This window comes from Daldinia loculata, assembly GCF_022478755.1.
Source record: "Daldinia loculata strain CBS 113971 unplaced genomic scaffold F4817scaffold_54, whole genome shotgun sequence".
NCBI classification, from domain to species: Eukaryota; Fungi; Ascomycota; class Sordariomycetes; order Xylariales; family Hypoxylaceae; genus Daldinia; species Daldinia loculata.
The window spans coordinates 130,558-149,989 of NW_026054908.1; the positions used below are offsets into that span (position 1 = coordinate 130,558).

The following is a 19,432-nucleotide window of genomic DNA, read 5'->3' on the forward strand; positions in this document are numbered from 1 at the left end:
ATGGCCTATTAAAATCAGCATCTCATACTCTTACAGATATAACTTAACGTGTATCAAGTAGACATACGTGTTGTCTGTGACCTAGTGGCTCTATCTAGGTACATATCTAGATAGCTACCTCTACATACTTTCAGGTGAGAATCTTTCCCAACTCCATCTACTGTCGCTGGCGCCTATCTAACTATAATTACCTTCATAGCCATCAATTATCGATATTTGGCTACCTCCAGGAACTTCTTTAGCATTTAAACCATCCCTGAGCTTCATATCTCCTAAGTTTAGTTACGTATAGCTTCTCCTTGTCACTCTTTCTCAATCTTGTTGCAACAGCCAATATGGCAGACCGCGGCAGAGGCAATCGTGGTCGTGGAGACCGTGGTGGAGGACGAGGTGGCCCTCGTGGCGGACGTGGTGGTGGTGGGAGTGCCACCTTTTCTGGATTTGACCAGGGAGGTGGTGACTACCGCGGCGGACGCGGCGGTGGACGTGGCGGCGGTGATTATCGCGGAGGTCGAGGAGGAGACTTCCGCGGAGATCGCGGTGGCGGACGAGGCGGAGGAGACTTTCGTGGTGGGCGGGGTGGTGGACGAGGTGGCGGTGATTTCCGTGGCGGGCGAGGAGGACGAGGTGGCCGAGGCGGATTTATTGGTGAGAACGAAGTGTACAAGTAAGTTTCGGTTCACTCTTCGTATGCTTTGATGCTAACACAGTTGTAGGCCGAATTATCCACCTCGCCCAGATGAGAGCATTACTATGCTTGAGAACAAGATCCTCAATGACTTTGGAATGGCGGCTAAAATGTCAGCCTTGAAGTTATCGTCCAGCAAGGGCAAAAAGCCTTCTACAGAAGAACGGATGCCTCTCCGGCCGGCTTTTGGTACCAAGGGCACAGAAGTTACCCTTTGGGCCAACTATTTCGCATTGGACGTCAAGCAGACGCCGTCACTATACAAATACACCCTGGAAGTGACATTAGATAAGGAAAGTAGCCTTAAGAAGGACGAGGGCTCATCAGAAGCGAAACCAGGCGCGAAGAAATCTGGTAAGAAGGGTGACGGCCCAATCGAAGCGAAAGGGATGAAGCTCCAAGATGTCGTCAAGTCCGCCCTTGGTCAGATCGCTAAAGGAATTCCTTATGCAACCGAGTTCAAGAGCCAAGTTATTACCCTCAAACCGCTGCCACTACCCAAGGATCAAGTAGTCAAGGTTCCTTATACCGACGAAGGCAAGAATGATGTTTACGACGTCAAGTTTTCTAATGCACCCGACATTGACATGGACAAGTTGAGAGCGTATGCCCAATCCATGCAGGATCCTACTGGAGATGCATCGTTCCCGAAATTTATAGAGGCCATCGATGCAATTAGCATAATCACTGGATACCGAGCTCGCTCCGACGATCAAATTGCGTCTGTAGGCCGAAGCCGACATTTCCCCCTTAATCTCCCCTCGGAAATTCACCAGTTGGGTTACCCAGACAACAACACGGTCATTCGTGGATACTTCCAAAGTGCCCGACTAACCACGGGTCGTATCCTACTAAATGCCAATGTGTCCCACGGCGTATTCCGTACGAGTGGAAACGTGGCTGACTTGATGAAAAGTTATGGTACTAATGCCCCATACCAGCTCAACAAGTTCTTAGCAGGTCTACGTTGCAACTGTAGAATTCTTCCTGAAAAAACAGTTCCGGGCTCGAAAGGGGGTCAGAAATCAGGGGAAAAGATAATAAGAAAGCAGATCGCCGGCCTTGCTACGCCCAACGATGGCAAGGGTCAGAAAAATAAGCCGCTGGTGAAGCGCGCTGGTGGTGGCCCTACGGAGGTCTCCTTTTTCCTCTCAGGTTCTGTTCCCCAGGGTCTGAAGGAAGATGCTTACTGCACAGTCGCAGATTATTATCTCAAAAGTTCGTATTGTCTTGTTTTCAGTCGAGCTTGATGCTAATCATTGCACAGAATATGGCTACAAAGTAGACCCCAACCTGCCTGTCGTCAAATTTGGCACAGTAAGGCCAATCTACATGCCGGCGGAGTTGCTCGAAATTATACCGGGACAGACTCTCAATCGCAAAACAACAGGCGAAGAAACAGCCAAGATGATCTTGTTTGCTTGTCGGTCGCCCTGGGCCAATGCGACGTCGATCATGAATGAGGGTCGTAAGTGCCTAGGACTAGATAGCAACAAGGCACTTGTAGGTGTTTACCTTTATATCTCGTACTATATGAACCTTGCTAATCATTATACAGACGGACTTCAAAGTTACCGCTGGTAAGGAGCTGCTGGCGGTGAAGGGACGCGAGCTAACGCCACCTATTATTGCCTATCTGAACCTCCAGAACAGGCCGCAAAATGCCTTCGTTAATGACGGCAGTTGGAATATGCAGAACGTGAAAGTCGTCAAACCCGGTCGACCAATTAGCAAGTGGACGTGGATTAATGTCGACTTCTTCCAGAATACCACTCCGGATGACCTTCGCAATGCCATGAAAGACTTTGTTCAGTTCATGATAAAGACGGGTATCAGCATAGCCAGTGCTCCAATGCCGTCTTCGAACAATACAGTCCTCTGCCCGAGAAACGAGCCTCCTATTGTTCGCTTGAGGGAGAGATTTAACCAGTTCCGGAACAATCCCCCTCAGTTCGTGTTCGTCGTCCTTCCTGGCAAGAAGACCGACAAAGATATATACAAGGTCGTAAAGCTGCTGGGCGATGTTGAATTCGGGTACCACACCGTGTGCGTGCTTCGATCCAACATTATTAAGTGCAGCCCACAATATTTTGCGAACGTCGGTCTGAAGGTCAACTTAAAGATGGGCGGCATTAACCACAAGTTGAAGGATGATGTCCCCATCATTAAAGATGGTAAGACAATGGTTCTAGGGTACGATGTTACCCATCCGACGAACCTAGCAAACGGCTCAGATGGTCTTCCGAGCTTGGTTGGAATGGTATCAAGCATAGACCGGGATCTAGCCCAGTGGCCTGCTGCGGCTTGGTCTCAGACAGGAAAGGTCGAGATGCTGAACGAAACATTGAAGGAGAAGTTTGCTTCGCGTCTGGAGCTATGGAGGTCTCACAACAACAAGGCCTTGCCGCAGAACATTATCATATTCCGAGATGGTGTGTCCGAAGGCCAGTTCACACAGGTCTTGGATAAGGAGCTTCCGTACATCCGACAAGCTTGCGCGCAAAAATACCCACCAAACCAGCAACCAAAGATATCTATTGTAGTGTCAGTGAAGAGACACCATACGCGTTTCTACCCTACAGATCCCGAGCATATGACAAGATCCCGAAACATCAAGAGCGGGACAGTAGTAGACCGAGGAGTCACTCAGGCTACAGTATGGGATTTCTTCCTAACCGCCCATCAGGCCCTACAAGGTAATTATCCCTATCCTCTATGACGCCACCACACATTTCGCTAACTTTTGGATGTCATATAGGCACAGCTAGACCAGCCCACTACACCGTCCTACTAGACGAAGTCTTCCGCCCGACCCTCGGATCGGAAGCAGCTAATGGTCTCGAGGCCTTGACGCACGAGATGTGCTACCTTTTCGGCCGAGCAACCAAGGCCGTTAGTATCTGTCCGCCAGCATACTATGCCGACATCGTGTGTACTCGACAACGATTATACCTCGATGATTACTTCGAGCGCGCTGAGACGCAGTCCACGACTAGCACCCAGACCACAGTGGTGGCTCCAGATATCCACCGAAACTTGGAGAACACTATGTACTACATTTAAGGTACGGCACGGCGTTGACTTGACTTGACTTGATTTGATTTCTGTGATGTATTGATGGATCAATGGCGCTTGTCTTTTCGGGAGAAAACTTCGGGTTAATATACCCGTGTGCAGGAAGCACTGCTTACAAGTCATGTTGATGTCTAAAAATCGACCTTGAGTTCGGTCTCGCGGTCACTGGCGGCAATTAAACATAGCGTATAGCGCATGCGTATGGATTCTGTTAGGTCAATAGGTTAAGCGTTGAGTTATAAAGCGATGTTTTTTATTCGGGTTGGTATGCATGTCATTGGCTTTTGTGAAATTGTTACTGTTATTGTGATCGTGTAGATGACCGCCGTACTGATGGTTGCTTAATGATACTGAGCAAGTGTACTAACACGGCCGAGCGAAACACTACCTAGATCCAGACAGCGAACGCATATCGCATAAACGGCTTTTCATCTGATCCTCCTACCTGCGTCGAAAACCAAGCCTACACCAAACATCCAATACGTCTTATCTCAAAATCCTACCTAGGTACCTTCCAGATACATACCAACCCAGCGAACATCCCATTCATCTCCTTAAGGATATCCACGCCGACGTTTCTGCAGCTTCGACGCAGCACATAACTCGCCCGCCCCCTCATAATACGTATCAAACTCGGCAGCCGGCGTACACGCTCTCCAGATCTCACCTGCGGCCGTAGCCGTGTTGCCATCGCCCTTCTTCTCGATCTTCTTCCACTGGAGGCCTAGCGCGGCCAGAAACGCGACAGTCGCCGCGGCTGCGGAGATGCAATACGTGTGCCGCAGGCCGCTCATGTAAGCGCCTAACACGGCGTTGAGCATGCGTTCTTGGCCGATGGATGCTAGGACCTGTCGGACTTGGGACGCGCCGCTGTGCGTGAAGAGTCTGGGGTCGAGGTGTGGCTCGTCGCGTCGCGGGCTAGGCCTTTGATGAGCCGGTTTTGGAAGACGGTTTGGGCGACGGCGATGAAGAGGGCGCCACCGAGAGACTATTTTGGTTATTCTTTGAAGATATATTGATATCGATGCGACGAACCTGGAAGAATTGCACGCACGATGTAGCCTGCGGAACCAGCTCTCTCGAAACTACATTTTGCACTACGACGACACTGGCCTGGAATCCGACGCCTACACCCAGCCCGTCGAGGACCTGGTACCCGAACTAGTTGGCAAAGGGGGTATGCTGGTCCAAGGTCGTGATCAGTCCCGCACCGACGGCGACCATGGCGATCTCGACTAGGATAAACGGGTTGTAGTAGCCGGTGGCGGTGATGAGGGCACCTGAGATGATCGAGCTGACGACTACTGATATAAGGAGGGGTAAGAGCTTGATGTCTGCCCTGACGGCGCTGTCTCCCTGTATGGCTTGGAAGTAGAGGGCTGCTGTAGGTCAGATATCTACCTATGTTACATGTCATCGAGTGGCTGGAATGGTAAGAGTACACTAACAAAGATAATAGATTAGGGGGAAGAACGAGGCCCCGAAGAAGGCGGCAAACTGTTACATCCCAAATTAGTAATTGCCCTTTTCGGAATGTCTCACAGATGGTTTTGGTCTTGGGGTGGCTGTTGGGCCTCGACTGTGAACAGTTCCACGAAGCACAGGTAAAATCGGGGTTGTACTTACTAGCATAGCGCACAGCAAGTTGCGATCCTTGAAGAACCTCGGAGGCAATAAGCCCTTGTCCTGCTGGTAATGCTCAATGCCAACAAAGATCAGGGCCATGGCACCAGCGCCGACAAATAAGCCGATAATACGTCGGTCGCTCTACTACAACGTCTACAGTTAATAGCTGGGATACACAGGAAACCTGATATTATAGTTGAGTTAGCAGACATACCGGAAACTGAGAACCTCCCCATTGGAGCGCGAGGAGTAACATGATGATCGCCGGCATTAGTACCATAGCCCCTATTAAGTCAAGTTCCAGAACCCGCGTGAGGAAAAATTGACCATCCGGGTTGTTAACCAGGGAAATTGTAAGGAAGAAAAATATCACCACCATCGCGAGTCCCCCGATCGGCAGGTTGATATAGAAACACCATCTCCAGGTGAGATGGTCCGTGAAGACGCCCCCGAGCAGGGGTCCGGCCACGGACGCGATACCCCACATGCAGCCGAACATACCAAACATGAGAGGTAGTCGCCGAAGAGGCAGAGTGTACGATAAGATGACGACTGAGCCAGAGAACAAGCCTGCGCTGCCCATCCCCGCCACGGCCCGTCCGATGATGAAGGCTGTAGAAGACGGCGCCATGGCCGAGACCAAGCTGCCAAGTTCGAAGAGTGCGATAGCACCTAGGAATGAGTACTTGATGTCAAAGATCCGGTATATTTTGCCGTATAATGGTTGCAGTGCGGTAGAGGTCAAGAGGTACGAGCTACCGTACCAACCTATATCCCCGACGCTGCCATATTCACTGGTGATGGCGCCCAGCGCCGGGGCGATAATAGTCTGATCGAGGGCTACAAGGAAGACACCCAGGCAGAGAGAGAGGATAATCAGGTGTAGTTTGAGTCCTGTTGGGTAGGTATTCATTCTCTTCATCAGCTTGGATGATGTTTTCCCTCGACGGTGCTTTGGATGTGTCAACAAGATTGATGTCGTATAGCCCCTTGTCTTCCCAGGGGCCCGAAATATCGATGGAATTCGTGACGGTATCCGCAGCCGAGATAGACATGTTAAGGGCCCCTCCGGTTGTATTACGAAGATTGAATCTCTGCTAACCCTTAGGATAAGTTATATGTTGACCTGTTCGAAATAACCGGGCTACCTTCATAGACGATGCCTCCACGTAGCTCTTAATGTATAGCAAGGCAGAAGGGTGAAGACGCCCTATAACTAAGTAGAAATACAAGCAGGATAACGAGAATCGATATGACAGAACACGTAATATTGATCACGATGAGACTTTCGCGATACCCAGCGAATTACGAGAAGATGCGGAACACATTCTCCTCCTCAATAGCTACTGGAGAGGAGATGTAAGAAATAGGCTCTATGCATGCTGCGGCTTTCATGCTTATTCGAGTGCCGAAGGGCTCCGATGAGAGCGACATTGAGTGAGAATCATGGTCCTAAGCCAAGGTATCCTTGAAAAGGGCACATAACTCACGACACCTAGGTGGGTGGTTGAAAACCCAAGTAAACGAGGTTCGGGACTCGACTTGGGATCCCGTCCGAAGCTGTCGTCTGATGTGAGGACTAATCTACCTGTCTCAAGGTGGCATTATTAAAGTTAGTGTGTCATCATTGATTGCTGGCCATCCAGTCTATTAAAGCTCAAAGACAGAAGTCTGTTCGATCATTTTAAGATCCGATGGTCCGCGGTAAGTCGACATCGAAGATACAGTTTATCTGACATCCTGTCTTCATCAGTGCAACCCCCGTCAATATCATCATAGTCCAACGCCAGATTTTACGTTTAGTTATCCCTAGAAATCCCCATAATACGGCTCCTCAGAATCGGGACTTAAATTTGGAGCCCATGGTCAACATAAGATGGGCTGGGTATCAAAGCCTAGGGCGGATAATATATTGCTAAGTCCCCCAAGCATTCCACTTCAACACCAACACCTTTTCATAGCGTCATGAAGTAGAAAGCGTGCGCTTCATGGGGTAAATATGCAGTTTTGTGACTATCGTACTCTTGAAACTACGATCCTGACTGCTCATATCAAGGACACTCATACCAAGGACACTTATACAGGTGGGTAAACAAGACCAAGAATAAACCCAGGCATCCTTACCCACAGAGAGTTCGATATCTCAACCGGGTCGTTCCAAATGTGTCAATAGTTGAATAGTATCGAGGCTGTTGTATAAGAAAATCAAATACCTTAGGCACCCCAACTATTCAATACCCCAGCCACTTAGCTTCATCGTCACCGCCGAATTATCTCTAAGTCCTAGGCCAGCCGTGTTGATATATGAAATAGATACTTCGTGACTAAACAGAGAGAGTATACGCGCTTGCTTTCCCCTCTAGACTTGGAATTAAAAATGATTTCCTCTTCGAAAAACGCCAAGTTGCGCGCCTAGCGAAGAGCGCATCGCCACATCAACACAACCGGGATAAACATCTCAGCCTACTCTTTACGTGAAGCCTAAAGAAACCGTCGCGATGAGCTGTCTAGCGATGTCTTGGCGCTTAATTTTCACGTCTTTTTACCAGGGTTGATACATTGCGGCTGTAGGCCAGCTCAACGGACCCTTGCTCCGCCAATAAAGCTAGTTGCCCCTTGATATCTCAACGACGAAGAGTATTGGTAAAAAGATGTGACTATTACCAGATCAGACCGTTAATTTTCAGGGGTTAATTCAGCTCGGGAATCGCTGTGACCAATAACTTTGATTCAGCCCAGGCTAAGGCTCGCAAAGCATCATATAGTGGCATTTTTCTCCTCACTCCTCCTCAAGAGGCCAAGAAAATCATGGGGAGATGCGTGCATTACGTGCTCATTTTTTTTTACCGTGTGTCCGTCGTCGTGTTGCTCGTAGCTAAGACGTGGCGTCCTGATAGATTTGCTATGTACCCTATCTTCGCTTGTTCTAGCAAATAATACGATTCGAACTTGAAGGTATTTCTCGCCTCGCCGCACGTACGACTTTATATGCAGGATATCAAGAGGTATAGGTAGACGATGCCAAGTGTGCTTGTTGAGGGTTACCTAGTAGCGCTAACCTATACGCTCCACCGAATCACCGTAGACTGAAGATCGACTTCTGCGCATTAAGCTCACCGACTTGATTTTTAGATAGTCACACGGGGTGGTGAAATTCGCCCAAGCCTAAGCAAACATACTGAGCCTTCTGATTGGAAAAGATGCCTGGCTATTGGGGCTCTAGGACAAGCATGGCAACAGAGCGGATAGGTATTATAACCCTAGAGATGCAGCTCCCTGGCCGGGAAATGAAGCTAGCCGCTTGGCTTTTCAGCCCATTGAGATAGACAAGGCTTTTACAGCGAGAATTCTGTGCCGCTTCAGGTTCTGAGTGTGATCAGGTCGAGAAGGGGTAAGAAGATAAAAGGTACGCGGTAGTCCAGACACCGTCGTGGTGCGTTTGCCTTTTTTCAAGCGTCTCTTCAACCTTGCACCACTAAAGCTCCAAGTGCTCAGCTGTCAAGTTTGTACAGATCCTATCCAAAATATCAACACACACGATGCACGCCCTCACTCTTGCTCTATTCATTGCGCCGGCCGTCATGGCCGCGACGCCACAAGCACGTTCTGGCCTACCGAAGAGCTTCGCCAAATCCAAACTCCTTAATGTCTTGGCAACTTGCGATGTAGGTCGCGTCCAGTGCGAGAATGGATGCATGCCTATCGACGCTGTATGTTGCAACGACAACAGCGACGAGTACTGCCGCAATGGCTACTACTGTATCCCCAATGCATGCTGCCCTGAAGGAGAAATATGCGGATCCAGCGACGACGAAGCCTCGTGTGACATCGGTGAGACCGAGTGTAGCGGCCTATGCATGCCCTTGACTGGGACATGCTGCGCCGACGGACTCCATTATTGCCCCGATTTTGGCACGTGTACCAATGATGGATACTGCTGTGATGTTGGCGATGATTGCGACGACGATAGCAGCAGTTCTACAACGGATGATGACTTTACTTCCACCACTAGCCGCACGACAAAAGCGACGGCAACCCTTACCACCCATCACGAAAGCTCATCCAGCACAAGTAGCGAGACTAGTAGCGAGACTAGTAGCGAGGAGACTTCGAGCAGCTCAGCTACCACCGAAGACTCGACCATTCAAGCGCCCGTCACCCCTGCTCCTACCGCCGTAGTCACTACAACCGTATCGCAGCAGGCGGGTGGCATCTTCACAGCCGACGGCAAAATCGCTGCCGGTCTTGCCGTCGTTGCCGCGTTGTTAGTTTAAGATCTCCCAGCCGTGGTGGCTTTTCCGAGTGCAGCGGCGGTGCCTCATAATTGGGGAAGGGACTTTGATTCTTGTCACATATTTGGATGATATAATACATAAAGCGATAGCGAGAATAACAGGTAGTATTCCTACAAGGAATGGGACGGATAATGCTGGATAGTTAGCACCTATATACCCCGGAATGAGAATCGCTTACTATGTTATATCATTTTTGAATTTAGTCGTTTGGCTCGCTGATTGTCATCCTTAACCTGGTCTTTTGTGTGTATTCTCTTACCTTACCAGTGAATCATGATTATCCACCGGCTACTCGAGCCTTCATATTACCCTTCGCAAGATTTCAATACACCACTTAACTCATAAAAGAAGTCAAGCTGATATTGATAAGAGGAATAGTATTAATTCAAGGATTAGTTCGGATCTAGATAACCATATGCGTGGTTGCGGGGACACTCAACCAGCAGCAGCAGCTATTGAATCCGCAACGAGTACGAACGAAGTCTAGTAAGTATCATAACGATTCTCTTAGAATCATCAATGAAAAGACATATTGGTCATCCGCAAGAGCTCTCATCTTTATGCAGATCCATTAAAAGCAACACATATAATACGAAGTATCGAGGCTATAGAGTTTTACGTCTTATGCCACAGATGGAAGAAAATGTTGTAAGTTCACGGTAGATTAATAAGACGACAAGAATTGCGAATCCGATATGGTGGAGCTTTCATCCCTGAGGGAAGCACCGATCTGCTATGCCCCTGCGCATTTGATTGATTCGGTATTCGGTGACGTCACTATAATGATTATCTAAACTCTACGTTATGTACGAAGTAGAACCGTCAGAATTACAAGTGCAAACATACAAATTCACATATATCAATATAGTCCTAAACTAGACAATAGCCTCAATTGCAATTCTCCATCGAGATAAGCTATAATAGTTATTAATATTTACCAGTACCCGACCCGTTGAAACAATGTCGAGCTTCACAACCATGCGCGCAGCTCTACGAGCTCGGTCGGGAGCTCCTCTCATGTCAACCACGAACCGTCTAGTCGCAAGCAGACAGATCCATCAATCGTCAGCGCTACGTATGCCTTATAAAGATGACATGGACCGCGAGTCCCTCAAGCCCAAGGCGCACGAGTACACGACGGGCGGTACCGACGGGGAGATCGCTTCTAAGCAAGACGCCGCGTACAACCCGAACAAGACGGATCCCGAAACCGAGGTGAAAGCCGCGGGCGCTGAGAGCAACGGCAACGCCTTGGACAGTAGTCCCGCGAACAAAGATTTTGCCGAAGGTAGTCGCGGCAAGGCGGACAAGGCGGAGGACAAGACGCATGGTAATAAAAAGAAGGCAAGCGGCGCTGGCGATGCGCCCAAAAAGGGTAGGACTTAATGAGTATCCACGGCTTGGTAGAGAATAAAAGTCCGGGGAAAGAGAGTGAAGCTTAGTTGTACGTTTCCCACAAATTTCGCATTCGAGATTAGGAGTTTGGCGGCTGGCTATAGTGGTTGCTGGACATCTATGCAATCACATGAACTTCACAATACTTGCCATAACTACCTCAGTGTTACTCGTAGAGAGCTTGTGATTGGATTTTCGGGGGTATCATCACAAACTCCATGTCTATTCGCCTCTGCAGAACTCCTACCCGCAATGCTTAGCCGTACAACCCATCAACATCGTCTTCTTCCTCGTCGTCATCCTTCGGAATTTCGATGACCTTCTTCTTGTTCAAGTCTGCTCTACACATAGGGCACGTGCCCTTGCTCTGTAGCCACGGCCCAACGCACTCCAGATCGAACTTATGACTCCCATGGCACGGCAGCTCAACCACCAGGGGGTAAGGATCGTCGACGAAGAGCTCGGCGCAGATGGGACAGCTGTCGTCCTTCTTGAGGCTCTTCCGCGGCACTCGGTCTAACGTGTCGAGGTACTCTTGGCTCACGCCGGGGATCTTCTCGGGCGGCGCCCTAATGTCGTCCTCCAATGCCGACATCAGGGACCCAAGAAAGTCTCGGTTCTCTTCCGTCGGGGCGTCCGTAGATAGCGTCTGAAATTGGTCCCGCAAGAGGTGGAATAGCGCTGCCGCGTCCACGGGTGTAGGGCCCGTTGGCTCCCGTTGGCTTCGTGCATTATTCGTTGCCGAGTCTGGAGATATCTGATGTAAATGCGAGGTGAAGCTCGACATGTCCGGGCGCCGCCGATGGGGTCGGCGGTCCGAAGCCTTAATGTTATGCTCGACTGTGTAGATTTGATTGTTAGTTTAGCTAATTTGCATTTGGCCATCCATACTGGGTAAAAAGTTACCTTCGTAGGGATTGCTAGCCATGGTGGGCGAACAGTATGCGGGATAGGCTGTGATTCGTCAAGCGGAGAGAGGGTGTCCAAAAGGGTGTTCGCAACCGTCGAGTAGTAAGTAATAAGGAGTGAATGAGTAGTAAAAGGGTTCACCTAAGATTGTCGATTTATTTATCGAGCTATTAAAGATATAAATGGAAGAAGCACAGGTCTACGTAAGATACCTACCTTCCTTACCTTACCTAAGGTATTATAGCGGAGGAGGGGGGTTTGGGAGAATGATTCCAAAATTGGAATGGTTTCGTACGGCGTAACGTTTTTGGGTTTTAAAGGCTCTGATTGGTCAGAATCTGAAAATAGTAGGTCCGGGGCCCGCTTTTAAAATCTTATTTTACAAAAACCGTTTTATAACCGTAAAACTATTTTATTTTATACAATCGTTCCCATTTTAAGAACAATTGTTTGACTTTTAATTTAAAAAAAAAAAAATTTTTTATAAAAATTTCGAAAATTTTTTTTATTTTTTTATAAGTTAAAATTGTACTTTTTTTAAAGTAAAAGTTATAAAAGTTAAAATTAAATAAATTTTTATTTTAAAATAATTTAATAAAATTAACCATTTTGTCCCATTAATTTAAACGTTTAAATTTTAAATTTTAAACTTTTTAATTAATTATAAAGTTTATGGTTACACAAACGTAAAAGTTATGGGTTTAAAGATTAGTTTTTTTAAATTTTTTTTAACTTTTTTAACTTTTACCCCATTTTTCCACGTAAAAGTTACGTGAAAGTTACGTGAATATTAAAATCGTTTTATTTTATAAAACCATTTTACATTTTAAAATTATTTTATAATGTTAAAATGTATTAAGTTAATTTTGTTATTACCATAATATATAATAGTTTTTATACATAAAATAATTTTATATTTATAAAATCATTTTTTTAAACTTTTTTTTTCCGTTATGGTAAATTAAAGTTTTATTTATTTTACGTTATAATTGTAAATAAAACAAACACCGTTAAACCATGCGTATTTATCGGGTATTTAACTTTTATTTACGATAACGATAAATAACTTTTTATTGTTATTTATGTAATTTTTAATGTTTATTTAAATAAGTATTTACTCGGGTAAAAAAGGTTTTAAAACAATATAACTTTAAAATGTTAAAATATATTATAATATTAATTCGGAAAAAGCCTGTTAACAAAACTGTACTATAATTGTATGAAAAAATGTTAATATTACTTTTGATTTTTTTCGTAAAAATACATATACGCATTAACCATACATTTTAACACGGGCTTTTTTTACAAAAATAATATATTAATTAAAATAACTTTAATATTATCGATTTTATATTATTTTAATAAATATTGTTATAATTTTAAAATTAAAAAAAAAAAAAAACTTTAATAAAAAAAACAATATTTATAAAAATAAAATATTATTTTATTTAATAATAAACGTTTTTACCAGTATAATAATGTTAAAATGGCAATAGTGTTGCCGTATATTACGTAATACGAAAAGTAAAAAATAATAAAATAATTTAAATAAAATAATTTAATTAATTATATTTAATTAAGTAAAAAAAATGGGAAATTTATTAAATAAAAAATATTTATTTATATATATATAAGTTAATTTTTAAACGGTATATATAGGCATAACTTTAATTATATAATATGGTTATATAACCGGTATTTTATTATTAATAACTTTTTTTTTTTTTTTATATTATTATATGATTATACTTTTAAAATTAAACGTTTAAACGTAAGTTTAAACGTAAATTTTATGCAATATAAAATTACTTTTTTTTCGTAAATTTTTTTTTTTTTTTTAAATTAATTTAAATTAATATTATTTTTTGCAATAATAACTTTTTTTATATATTTATAATATTTATTAAATATTAAATTAATATATTTATAAAATAAATAATTTTATATTAATAATATTGTTATATTATAATTAATTAACAATTTAATGTTATAAATGATAAAATATATTATTATTATTTTGAAATAAATAATAAATTAATTTTAAATATTTATTTTACTTTTTATTTAACGTGTAATAATTATTTTAATTAAATGTTAACGTTGTATTAATGGTTAAAAATTATACATTAATATATTAATTTATTATTATTAATTTATAAAAATAATTATTAAAATTTAAATTAATAATTTAAATATTTATCCGGTATATATCGTAATATGCGTTATATAATTACTTATTAACATTTTTAAAATATTATTAAAAATATGTAATAAAATTTAAAGAAATGTTTGTAAAAAATGAAAAATAAAAGTTAAATAAATAAAGTTTACGCGATTTAATAATGTTATAAAATTATTTAAAAATGGGATAATTATTTGGTAAATGTTACCGAAAAAGTTTATATTAAATTAAAAAATGTTGTTATAAAAATTTGATTTTTTCGCAAAATGGTTAAAACGTTTTTTACGTAATTTTTTAAAATATGTTTTAAAATATGTTTCGATTTATATGTTAAATATTTTCTTTATTAATAACTTTTTTTTTTTTAATAAATAAACAATTTTTATGGTTATTTTTTAATAAATTTAATATTTGTTTTATTATTTTTATTAAACGTGGGATTGTTATAATAATAAGTTAAAAATAAAGGTTTTTATTAAGTTTTAATGTTTTAATAACATTTTTTAATTACGTTTTTAGTTTTTTTTAATTTAATCTTATAATTTTATGGTAAAATAATTAATATTAATAAATGTTTTTAACGTTTTATTAACATTTAATTTAATTATAACATTAATTAAATTATTTTTTTTATAAATTTATTTAATATTATTTATTTTTTATTATTTATATAATTGTTATAATAATATTATATCAATTATTAACCGTTTTTTTTTTATTATTTTAAATTTAATAATATATTTATAAAATAAAAATAAATTAATATATATAATTATTAAAACGGGCGGAAATTTTAATTTTTTAAAAATTAACGTTATTATTATATTAATTATTATAATTATATTTACGCCGTAAATTATGGCATATATTTTATTTATTAAAACGTTTTTAATAATTTATTTATATTTTATTAAATTTTAATAAATTAGATTATTTTTTATGGTAAAAATTTTATTACTATTAATTTTATTAATAATAAATATTTTGTAACCGATTTAAAAATTTAAATTTTTATTATTTACAAATAATTTATTTATAAAGATAAATATTTTAACTATTATTAAATTTAATAAAATATATTAAAAGCCATGTTAAAAGTTATTAAATTATTATTAAAATTTTTTATTAAATTTAATAATTTTATTTTTACTTGGTTTTTAATATTATACCGTTTCGGATATATTAAACGTTACTTTTAATTAATATATAATAATTATATAAATATTATAAACTTTTTGTTATACATATTATTGTAATGCGTTTACGCCAGTTTTTATGATTTTAATTTTTTTACTTTAATCTTTTTAACGTAAATAAATATTACTTTTTAAATTTTTTAATATTACGTATTTATTAAAGATTATAACGTTTTTTTTTATAAAATATAATTTAAATTTTACTATTAAACCTGTTTTTTATATTTTTTTATTTTCCAATTTATTAAATATTTTGTTTAATATTTTTAACGTATTATCCGTTTATATTATAATTAATCCAAATAATTTTATTAAATTTAATATTAAAAGGTATAAATTATATAATAATATGGTTATAAAGAATTTTTCTTTATAATATTTAAAATATATAAATTATTAATATATATTTACTTCGGGAATTTTATAAAAAAATTTAATTATAATTATTACCGTTATTTCGGGAAATATGTACTTTAATTTTTTTAATAATTTTGTAATAATTGTTTAATTTAAGTTTATATTAAATTATATATACGTTTAAATTATATTTTATAATTATACTATAATTCCTTTATTTTTTACGGTTAAAAAAAGTATAAACGTAATAATAATTTATTAATTAAAATATTATATTATTAAAAATTAAATAAATATTACTTTTTTATTTTTATTATTATATTTTTATATAATAAATTTTAATTTTTTATACGGTTTATTAATTATTTTCCTTTTAATTTTATAAATAATTTTTAAGTTAAATAAATAAATATTTCCGTATTTTTTTTTATTATATCGTTTAAATAAAAATACATTTCTTTTAATTAATCTTTTAATTTTTTATTTATTAAATTTTTTAAATGATTATTTTAACGTAATAATCTTTTTTTTTTTATAAAACTTTACTGCAAATTTTACGTTTATAATTTTTTTTAAAAATAAATAATTTACATTGTTAATTTTTTTAAATTTATTTTTATTACCTGGTAATTGTTTTTATAATTTTTTAACTATTAATGCTTTAATTTTTAACATAAAGTTATTTATTATATTATTAAAATCAAGATTACGGTTAAAATTATTATTTTTATTATTTAAAAGATTAATTATTTTATTTTAATAATAAGGTTTTATAATAATAATATAAAATTTAATTGATTTATTATTAACTTTAATAACGTATACTTTATTATTACGCGTAATAAGTTTATAAAATCTTATTTAACTTTTATTTTTTTAATATATTTACACTTTTAATTGTAAAAAAAACTTTAATATATTTATTATATTTGGTTTGTTTTTTATATTTAATATATCGTTTATTTATTATTATATTTTAAATTTTTATACCTTTTTTATTATTTTTTATACAATTATAACATATATTACCATTAAAAAAGTAAATAGCAAATTTTTAATTAATTTAAAATATATACCGAATATAAATAATATAAAAATAAAACTATTTAATTTTATTATATTATTAACCGTTTTAATAACCATTTATAAAATATAATATATATTTATTTAAATATCTTAAAAATTTTTTAATATAACTTTATATATACGTTATATTAATTTATAATACCGTTTTAATTACTTAATTAAATTATATGTTTTAATTAACATTTTTTCGGTTATAATTAATAATCTTTTTACATTAATTACAAATTTATTTATAATAAAATTTATATTTATATTAAATATGAATTTATTAAACGGTTTAAAATAACTATTTATTTATATTATTTTTAACATATTTTAAATATATTTAACGGTTATATTTTTTAAAAACTTTATTATTTAAAATAATATTATTTTATTAACAATATAAAACATTAATTTATTTTTAATATATATTACATTAACATATATATTATAATTAAAATTAATATTATTTTTTATTATAAATTTAAACTTTTTTAATATGTTTTTATATATTTAATATTAATAATAATATTTATTAATTTTTTTAATAATAGTTTTATTTAATTTATTATATTTTATTTTATTTAAAATATTATAAAATTATTTTACCGTAAAATAATTAAATTATTAATAAATTTAATAAAGTTTAATTTTTATAAAATAACAATATATAATTATTTATTTTTAATTATTTAATAAAAACTATAAATATTTTTATTTTTAAATAATAAAATAGTTTTTTTTTTTATGGGTTAATACGTTTTTTACGTTATTAAAAAATATACCAAATCGGTTTATATTTTTTAAATATAATAAAAATGGTATATTAAAAGATATAATATAAAATAAAATAATTTTAAATAAAATAAATATATAAATAGTTTTTAAATTTTATTAATTTAAATTATTATTAAAACAAATCAAATAACGTTTAACCATTATTATATTTATTTTAATATAAAGATATATTTATTATAAAATTTATATTTAAAATTTTCTTTTTATTAATATGTTTATTGCTTTTATATTAGGTAATATACTTTAAAATATACGTAAATATTAGTTTTTTAAATAAAAAATTATTAAAATTTTAAAATATTTTAATTTATTAAATACGTTTAATTTTATAAACGTATAATATATAATTTAATTTATAAAAATATTTATTACTTAATAGTTATTAATTTTACCATATATTATAAAATATTAATCAAAAAGTAATAATATCCGGTATTTATTTAATAAATTATTATTATAATTATACTTTAAAAGCCACATATTATAATCGTTTTTTTCGCTTTTATTATTATATTTATTATTAACTTTTTTATACTCGGTTAAAAATTTTTCAAAATCTTTTTTTATATTTTTAAATCTTTACTTTTATACATATTTTTACCATTATTTATACTTTTTTCGTCATTTTTTAATAAGATATTTTATAAATTAATACTTAAACTTTTCGCATATAAAACATTTTTTTCCGTTATTACATTTATTATAATACTTTTTTTACAATTTATTTCAATAAAATTATAACTATTTTAAATATTTATTATTTTAATACGTTCGATTAATCTAATATTAAATATTTATTTTTATTATTTAATCTTTTTAAGTTTAACATTTTTATATAATTCCGGTTACATTTTAAAGTTTAACATAAAAATTATTAAATATAATTATTAAATATATTAATACATTATTAAACGTTAAATATTTTTATATAACGTTAAATATCTTTTATATTAAATAATATTTATTAATATAATTGGTTATTATTTTTTTATATACACGTTAAATCTTTAAAATAAATATTTTAAAGTATATTATTAAAATATTATCCGGATTTTTATTTATAATATTATAAATAATTATTATTATAAATTTTTACATATACATTTATATATTTTTTATAATATAAAATATATTTTTAAAATAAATAACCATTTTTTAAAAAATTAATCCTTTTTTTACAAAATAATTATAATAATATTATAATATATATCCTTTTAATATTATAAAAAATGTTTTATAATAATTATACTTTTTTATTTTAACTTTATTATATATATTTTTAAATATTTTTATTTTTTTATTTAATATATTATATTTTTTTATTTTAAATTTATTATTGTTATAATTATATATTTTAATAAAATTAATGTCAAATATATAAGCCCTGGTTGCATGCTTGCAATCGGCGGCGTCGCCATTTTGATTGCGACAGTTATGAGCCCTTTAGCGCAGCGGTATTGCACCGCATTCCCTGCATACCTCAAATGCAACCTTGCGTTAATCCTGAACCCGATCGAGCCCCAGAGCCAGACTAGTACTGGCAGTAAGGCGCGGGTTCGAATCGAACTGAAAGCATCGTATAATACCGCGCTAGATGAGGTCATCGCGTTACAGGTAGAGGTACGTTTAGCTGACAGCTAACAGCCACCTACGATACTAGAGACTCTAGAGAGCCGAGGGCCAGAATGAGCCAGTGTTATAAAGAGCTTTAGAGACGTTAAAGTGCTGCGATTTAGGTAATCCCTATTATTTAAATAGTGATCACCTGGGGGGTGTGTCAAATATATAAGCCCTGGTTGCATGCTTGCAATCGGCGGCGTCGCCATTTTGATTGCGACAATTA

General features: G+C 36.1%; 6 protein-coding genes across 6 annotated transcripts; 4 read left to right on the plus strand and 2 right to left on the minus strand.

The window, feature by feature from the left end:
• Positions 1–335: 335 nt before the first annotated feature.
• Positions 336–3,751, plus strand: F4817DRAFT_319068 (Piwi-domain-containing protein; the record flags this gene model as incomplete). Its single annotated transcript, XM_049301008.1, has 5 exons — positions 336–667; positions 717–1,906; positions 1,956–2,191; positions 2,247–3,384; positions 3,447–3,751. 5 exons carry the CDS (start codon positions 336–338, stop codon positions 3,749–3,751), a joined length of 3,201 nt encoding a protein of 1,066 aa, XP_049155915.1.
• Positions 3,752–4,317: 566 nt separating this feature from the next.
• Positions 4,318–6,444, minus strand: F4817DRAFT_360970 (MFS general substrate transporter; the record flags this gene model as incomplete). Its single annotated transcript, XM_049306342.1, has 8 exons — positions 4,318–4,665; positions 4,713–4,751; positions 4,799–4,924; positions 4,979–5,142; positions 5,212–5,260; positions 5,390–5,530; positions 5,604–6,314; positions 6,358–6,444. 8 exons carry the CDS (start codon positions 6,442–6,444, stop codon positions 4,318–4,320), a joined length of 1,665 nt encoding a protein of 554 aa, XP_049155916.1.
• Positions 6,445–8,205: 1,761 nt separating this feature from the next.
• F4817DRAFT_226420 (uncharacterized protein) lies at positions 8,206–10,369 on the plus strand. Its single transcript, XM_049298872.1, has one exon. It carries the CDS (start codon positions 8,929–8,931, stop codon positions 9,661–9,663), a length of 735 nt encoding a protein of 244 aa, XP_049155917.1. The 5' UTR covers positions 8,206–8,928; the 3' UTR covers positions 9,664–10,369.
• Positions 10,370–10,489: 120 nt separating this feature from the next.
• On the plus strand, positions 10,490–11,202 carry F4817DRAFT_226429 (uncharacterized protein). Its single transcript, XM_049298873.1, has one exon. The coding sequence runs from the start codon at positions 10,645–10,647 to the stop codon at positions 11,068–11,070; it is 426 nt and encodes a 141-aa protein (XP_049155918.1). The 5' UTR covers positions 10,490–10,644; the 3' UTR covers positions 11,071–11,202.
• Positions 11,203–11,335: 133 nt separating this feature from the next.
• Positions 11,336–12,007, minus strand: F4817DRAFT_360971 (uncharacterized protein; the record flags this gene model as incomplete). Its single annotated transcript, XM_049306343.1, has 2 exons — positions 11,336–11,919; positions 11,986–12,007. The coding sequence occupies 2 exons, from the start codon at positions 12,005–12,007 to the stop codon at positions 11,336–11,338; spliced, it is 606 nt and encodes a 201-aa protein (XP_049155919.1).
• Positions 12,008–18,956: 6,949 nt separating this feature from the next.
• F4817DRAFT_347512 (uncharacterized protein) lies at positions 18,957–19,432 on the plus strand. The gene is made up of 2 exons (XM_049304555.1): positions 18,957–19,172; positions 19,206–19,432. The coding sequence occupies exons 1-2, from the start codon at positions 18,982–18,984 to the stop codon at positions 19,228–19,230; spliced, it is 216 nt and encodes a 71-aa protein (XP_049155920.1). The 5' UTR covers positions 18,957–18,981; the 3' UTR covers positions 19,231–19,432.

Excerpts from the sequence above, each read along its gene's own strand:
- F4817DRAFT_226429 (XM_049298873.1), top strand. The coding sequence starts at position 10,645 with ATGTCGAGCTTCACAACCATGCGCGCAGCTCTACGAGCTCGGTCGGGA.
- F4817DRAFT_347512 (XM_049304555.1), top strand. The coding sequence starts at position 18,982 with ATGCTTGCAATCGGCGGCGTCGCCATTTTGATTGCGACAGTTATGAGC. Across the intron at positions 19,173-19,205 it reads GAACTGAAAGCATCGTATAA|AGAGGTACGTTTAGCTGACA; the intron begins TACCGCGCTAGA and ends CGCGTTACAGGT.
- F4817DRAFT_226420 (XM_049298872.1), top strand. The coding sequence starts at position 8,929 with ATGCACGCCCTCACTCTTGCTCTATTCATTGCGCCGGCCGTCATGGCC.